Here is a 7014-nt window from a genome sequence, read left to right as displayed (position 1 = left end):
CCAGCGCGCGGGGCCGCGGCCGCCCCCGCCTCCCACCCGCGCTCTCCCGGCGGCGGCGGCGCTGAGGTGGCGCCGCGCCCCGGCGAGGTGAGCAAGGCGCCTCAGCCGGTGCTCTCCCATCCCCCGCCGGCCCGGGCGAAACGGAGCGGCGCCCCCGCCGCGGCCCCCACGGACGCGCAGCACGGTAAGGTCAGCCCGCTCCGTGCCCCCGGCCCGCCCTGCCGCGCTCCCCGGCTGGCGGGAGCGGCGCTCGGCGGCGACGGGCGCGGGGGGATTGTCGCCGGCGAGACCGGCGCCATCTTAGGTCGGTGCGCGGCCTGGCGTCCCCGAGCGGGACCCCCGCGCCGTGAGCGCTCCTCCGAGCCGCCCGCGGGCCCCGCTGGCATCGGGCGGATCTGCCCTCGAGGGCGGCCCGGGCACGGCTCGCTCCGCCCGCCGTTGGCTGCGCGGGGCCCTCCGTGGGCCCCGGGCGTTAACAGCGAGAGCGGGGCTGGCGGCGCGCCTCGGCCTCCTCCCCGCCTGCTGCGGTTCTGCCGTGCGGGCCTCGCCCAGCCCGAGCCCGCAGCCCGAGCCGAGAGCCGGCGGTCAGCCGGCGCGGGGGGCGGGACGCGGGGCGGTCAGGCTGGAGAGGCGGCTGCTCGGCTGCCCTCGGCACTGCGCTGCTCCCACGGCCTGGCACCGCCGCGGCTCGGCGGCGTGAGCTGCTGGCGGGCTGGCACCACCGATATTGCCCTTCCCTAGGCGGAGCTTGTGCCTTCTCATGGCACAGAGGGCAGCGTTGGCTGGTGAGGTTTGTGGTTGAGGGAAGTTGGTTTACGCTTTGGTTTTTTATAATTTTCAGGTCCAGTTTCAGCTTGGTCATTGTTTCTTCGCTACTAATCAAATGCAGTCCTCAATTAAAAGCCAGTTGTTCCCAGTCCTGGTGGACCTGTGGATTGCACATCCTTCATCAACTAATGTGGTGCAAAGTTATGTGCCTGTATGGGACTTTATCTGAGAAATACAACATGTAGTCCATCATATGATCTGTGTTGTAAAACTTCTCTGGGCATTTGAAATGCAGCCATTAAAGTGGGGGGGGGAGAATTACTTTGATTAATATAGGATAGCCATAGGAGGAGTGGCTGAGGTCACTTATTATGTTCAGACTAGAGGAGACTGAGGGGAGACCTCATGGCAGTCCTCATGAGGGGAAGAGGAGGGGCAGACACTGATCTCTGTGGTGACCAATGGCAGGACTCAAGGGAATGGTTTGAAGTTGTGTCAGGGGAGATTTAGGTTAGGTATTGGAAAAAGATTCTTCACCTAGAGGGTGGTTTGGCACTGGCATAGGCTTCTCAGGGGAGTGGTTACAGCACCAAGCCTGACAGAGTTCCAGAAGAGTTTGGTCAACGCTCTCAGGCACATGGTGGGATTATTGGCAGTGTCACGTGCAGAACTAAGAGTTGGACATCGTGATCTTTGTGACCCCCTTCCAACTCAGAATATTTTGTGATTGTATTATGGAAAGATGACAAGGCTAGTCTGAAAAAATTCTGGTTAATGTAAATGCCCTTACTCTTTAAGGTGACTACCAATTTCATATTAGTTATTTGATTTTAAGCCAATCCAAGGAAGTTTTGAGTATTGGAAGGTTCACTTGAGCTTAACTGTGGAACAGATAAATTGCGTTTGAAGTAATGACTGTTTTTTTCAATAACTCTTAAGTCTCATTGTAGTTGCATCTACCGTGATTTTCTGTAGTATGGATTCCTGTCCATCCTCACGGTGCCCTTCTACCGATCATTATGATGTTTGCTTTGCAACTGTTACTTGTTACCTCAACTTGTTACTTTTGCTACATTTACTAATGTTACCTAATTATTTCTTGTTTCTATGTGAGTGCTTTTAAAGTCTAACTTAAAAGAGCTTCTAAATGTATCTGGCTTTTAATAAAGTTAGCTCCTATCTTTAAACCTAACTGCCATGATAAAGATGTCTAAACTAGTGCTTTTGAAACGGTTACTTCATCAGAAGCTTATTGTTTTGTGCAAAGAGCTCTCATTTTTTTCTCCATCTCGTATTATGTTTTTAGTTCATCACTTTTCTAGTAACTATAATAGTGTTCCAGCGACTTGTGTTTTTGCAGGTTGTTAGTTATTTGTGCCTGCCTAATAAACACCCGTGGCTGTGCTTAGTTTTAGATGGGCAATTGCCTTTTAAAGCAGTATTTTGGTATAGTATGATATTTTCAGAATGTTTTAAAGAACTTGTTCACAATTTTGTTGCTTTACCTTACAATAATGGTTTAAACGCTTTCTTTGAGTCTATACATATGGCACTGCATCTGAGTTTTGGACCTCTCAGATCCATGGACTACCTCTAAGGAAATGTGTATATAAACATGTATAGATGTTTTTACGTAGTAAAAAATGAGGAAGGTAAAGTCTATTATCAGTAGGTCTACCTTCCTTACACTGGTGTTTGCACCTCCACTGGGAAATATTTGAGGAGAGGGGAGGAAAGATTCACTGTTAATTTTGACTTTGAAAGCAACTGCTAGCAGGATTCCTAGAATACATTTTGTATGTTAATGTAGTTGAAGAAGCTAAAAATTTGGAAGCTACATATACTCTAAAAATGGATGTAGATGTTTCCTTTGGCGATGGAGACCATTTGCAGGAGCTGTTCCTGCACACCGCCTCTAATCAAATCCATTACCCCTTACTGCAGTTTTGATTGTCCAGGCTACAGATTTTTGCCATCTCAGTTGTGCCAATAAAACTGTTACTGGGACAGGTTATTTTTAACATGCCCTGCTTCACACCATAGTTCTGTGCAAAGTTGTGCTAGCACAACTGAGGCAGCAGTGCACGAGCAGGGCAGGAACTCATTAGGCCAGCTTTCTTCCCAGGAAAAAAATTAGTGAAAGCTTGGCTTCAAATTATAGCATTGAAATAAAAAAAAATAGGTTAAAAGATGAAAAATTAATCTTGGTACTTGCCTTTTAAAAGCTGCACTGCATTTTGAGTTACCTTTGAGAGTACCTTAATATGTATATCCTGATTCATAAAATGAAATATCTGTAAGGGGTGTCACCAGTTGGTGTCACTTTCTAAAAGCCCATGGCTATGTTATCAAATTATTTTGAACTGTATTTGAGAAAAATCAGCTGTATTACAGTGTGGATGAGGTTTTCACATGTATGTTGTTAGGATTCTGCTAACATATAAATTGCTTGGGCGTATTTTGTGGTTTTAATATAAATTGCCTTGCATCCTCTGAGCACATTTTGTAATTTATTACTTTTTTGCCCTGAGGTCAAGTAAAACTAAATTCATTAAATAAAAACATTGCTCATTTATGTTGTCTGTTCTATAAAAGAAGTTTCTGAAATAGTAATTTATTTTGCCTTAAAGTGTATTGAACTTTGCCTCTGTGTTATTAAAAAAAAAAAGCTGTGTTCTAAAGAGTGTCCTAGAGAAAAAGAAAATTAGTGAGTTAGGCTTGATTCTCTTTCCTGCCATGTGGCCCATGTCATCTCTGTCAAGTGGAAATTCACTTCAGAATCTTCCTCTTCCCCCATACCAGAATTTAGTTTAGTATCCTGTTCTTTCTTAGGGTGCTGAAGTTAGACATGGTGCTAAGTGCTGATGGAGGAAGCAAAGTAGGCATTGAGCTTTGCTACTTTATCTCGAGGCCTAACAAGGCTCAACATACCAGCAGCCCAATTCTCATACAGGTAGAGGATGATTCTGTCTGCTCCCCTGTGATAAACTGTTACAGATGAATTATTTCTGCTGTTTTATTAGATTATTGGTACTCTGTGTAAAAAAAAAAAAAAAAAGCAAAGTTTCTTTTTTTTTTTATTGTGTTGGTCAGAAACACTTTCAAAATTATGTTAAAAATGTTAAAGGAAACAAGAAAACTTTATTGGCCATCTCCATTTATTTAAAAAACAAACCCAGCTGTGATAAGACATGCTGATGTTATTTCCAAAAAGTACGTATTTTTCATTACTTATTTTTTGCGTGACTTTTTTTACTGCAAGAGCAAGTCTACAGGCATGAGGGACTCAAATCTAATGAAATCTATCCAAATTTTTTATCAAGTCTTAATTGATAATGAAGACAGTATGCAAAGTATTGTAGGTATGGCTAGGGGATTTTGCTGTTATGGAGTTTTTTTGTTTGAAATGTTTTTTGTAGGTGGTTTGCTTGTTGTTGATGTTGTTTTGTGGGTTTTCAGGAATTTTGTGTAGGTTTTGTTGGGGTTTAAAGAAGATTTAACCGTATGGGAAGCTGTGGCAAAACCTTACAGAATTTGGGAGGCTGTGGCAAATTGTGGGTTTGGGTGGGGTTATGTTTTGTGTTGGGTTTTTTAAGATGGAAAGAGTAAAGCTGTAGTTAATGTTTCACTAACTCAGTTGTGCCAGGTAAATGATGTAGAAACCCTTCACATTTGTTTTCAATCACTTCCCTGCAATAGGAGTCTTTTTTAAAAGATACATTTCACTGTAGTGTGAGAGGCTTCCCTGATAGTTACTGGTGTTTTATACAAAAATAGCTTCAATTCTGTGGAGGGTGTCTTTGGTCTTTTCTCTTTAATAGCAAAGATGAGCATTCAAGTAATTGCCAGAATGGTGATGTGGCATCAATTTTTGAAGATCTCCTGTGTCAGCTTGTGTTCGACCTGTAAAGACCATGGAGGGAGGGAAACCATTCTGTGGGAATTATTGACAATTGCAGTATTCCTTGTGGAACAGTGAAACATTTCATGAAAGTACTGAATGTTTTGGTATATGTGTTTTTTTGTTTTTTACTGTCCAGTCTCAAGATGGCAGAATTATTTATGGAATGTGAAGAAGAGGAGCTAGAACCATGGCAAAAGAGAGTGAGAGAAGTGGAAGAGGATGATGAGGACGATGATGATGAGCCAATCTTTGTTGGGGAGATCTCCAGCTCAAAGCCAGCTACTACATGTAAGATAACACTTTTCCATAACTTAAAACAGATATTTCAAGGTGTAGAAAGTTAAACTTAATTTGAAAGTATAGAATTTTTAACAGTTTGACTTAAGAAATTCTACTTCTTAAAGCTGCACATCTGTCTTACTGAAAATCAGAATTCTCAAGTTCTGTCCTGAACTCCAGGTTATGCATGATTCTGGTTACCTCTAACCTTAAATCTCTGAGGCCAAAATATGGACATTTGAAGGTTTTAGCATTAGCAGCACAGTTTGAAAGCTAGTACATACAAGGCTGAAAACATGCATGCAACTGCTCTCAGTACAGTTAATATTTAGTTATATATTTGGAAGTGTCTCCCTGCTGAAAGAATGTGCATGAATTTGTCTTCCTGTTACAGTCCTTTTTTTTTTTCTCCACCCCACATTTCATATTTTGGTGAACATCATTCTGACAAAACCAAGGTAACTGTCTTAATTGTCTGTAATAAAAGCACAATCGTGAAAGTCATTAATATGAAAATACTGAAAGCCTGTCTATGAAGTAGATTTTTATTGATAAATTTACCCATCCTTTGTCAAGTAGAGAGGTTTTTCTCATCAAGTTCTGTAGTTTTCTCCTAAGTGCAGGGAGTGAGGTTAGGTGGTTGGGATGACAGCAGATGTGTCAGAATTCCATGCTTGTCCTATGCTTGGGCTTTGGCAGGTAAGTAAAGAAGAACATTTGTTTTGTTGTTATCTTAATTGATTTTAGTAATGAAACTTTTTCACTTCTCTGTGTATCTATCTTGTAGTCAGTTTTTAAGAGCTTTGACCAAAGATTTGTCTAGCAGTCACATACCCAAAATTTTGCCTGGTGAGGTTTACTGCTTGTGGCTTCTGCCTCATCTCTGTTATGCTTGTATCCAAGATTTCCACAGTAGTTTTCTGAAGGTGTGTAATTTGCAGTGAAGGATCTCAAGACAAAATGTTACACTAGCCTGTCTGCCACATTCTGCTGCTTGGATTTCAGAGCTGTTATTAGTTGTTCAGTCATTTTAGTTCACAATTCTTTCATCTTGCATCTCTTACTTTGTTCCTCAGGACAGTAAGTTTACTGTTACTGCTGCTAGGATAGTAAGTTTAAAGCTTCTTATGCTAGGTTAAAAATGTGGAAAAATGAATGTTAAAAGAATACTGAAGCTAATATTTAAATTCTCTCACCCAAAATATTTTTTAAGAGTCAATTTTTAAAAATACTCTGGATACTCTGAAAAAATTGAAGAATATTTTAAAATTACTCCTAGTTTTCTACAGTTACAAACTTCTGGAAAGTCTGGAAAATACTCATACTGTTTTCTGGAAGGTCCAGAGACCTCTGGATTGCTCTTGGTCATGGCATAGAACAATTGTTAAGGCACTAGCATGTGTTGGAATAACAAATATGCCAAGTTTGATTGTAGTTGTTGTAGCCTCAAGATTTTTTTGTAGTCAAAGGATAGAAATTATTCAGGTGAAAGCTATAATTTTGGTATGATTCTGTGAACTTCAAGAAGTTTGGTAAAAGATAGAGACTTAAAATGTTTGCTTCTTATTCTAGTGCTGTCCATACTTGGTCCTGATACAAGTAAAATCACTTATGGTATAACTTTTTACTTTATCTTTTTTCCTTCCCTCTCAACTTTTCTCTTTTTAATTTTCTACTTCACTATCAAAAACAGCTATGGAAGAATGACCTCAGTTCTTCTCTGGCTTGTAAGTAGTACTACCTGGCAGTAGTCAGGCTTCAGTTTGTTATTGGTGATAGGCAAGATATCATGAACCCAGCTTCGCTTATCACTGTTTACTTTGCACCTGATCAGATGAAAAATTGATGACAAATGGAAATTCATGTGTAGGTCTTAATTTTTCTGAAAGGTGTCATTTCTACAATGCATTGCATTTTCTTAACCTTCTCCTGGCAGTGCAATTACTAGTTTTTGTACAGGCTGTGTGGAAAACTTGAAGGAAATAGTTAAAACCCCAACATGGAGCTGCTGGCAGAGAGTCGTGTAGAATCAAGTGTCCCTTCTGATGTACTGAAGGATTATT

General features: G+C 41.6%; 1 protein-coding gene across 7 annotated transcripts in view; it reads left to right on the top strand.

Annotated features, from left to right (window-relative positions):
• Positions 1–3: 3 nt before the first annotated feature.
• The window catches only part of ZNF280D (zinc finger protein 280D), a 48155-nt gene continuing 41144 nt past the window's right edge, over positions 4–7014 (top strand). For 3 of the 7 annotated variants that reach the window (XM_085070715.1, XM_085070711.1, XM_085070717.1), the window contains exons 1-2: positions 4–184; positions 4809–4960. In XM_085070715.1, coding sequence (XP_084926841.1) covers positions 4816–4960 — 145 coding nt within the window. In that variant the 5' untranslated portion in view covers positions 4–184; positions 4809–4815. Of the gene's footprint in view, positions 185–456; positions 808–4808; positions 4961–7014 lie in introns of those variants that run through there. The other 4 variants (XM_085070716.1, XM_085070713.1, XM_085070714.1 and 1 more) reach the window with 4 other exon arrangements.

Source organism: Lichenostomus cassidix, chromosome 10, assembly GCF_008360975.1.
Source record: "Lichenostomus cassidix isolate B80296 chromosome 10, HeHo_3.0, whole genome shotgun sequence".
In the NCBI taxonomy this organism is placed as follows: domain Eukaryota; kingdom Metazoa; phylum Chordata; class Aves; order Passeriformes; family Meliphagidae; genus Lichenostomus; species Lichenostomus cassidix.
This window is presented reverse-complemented; position numbering and strand designations above follow the sequence as displayed.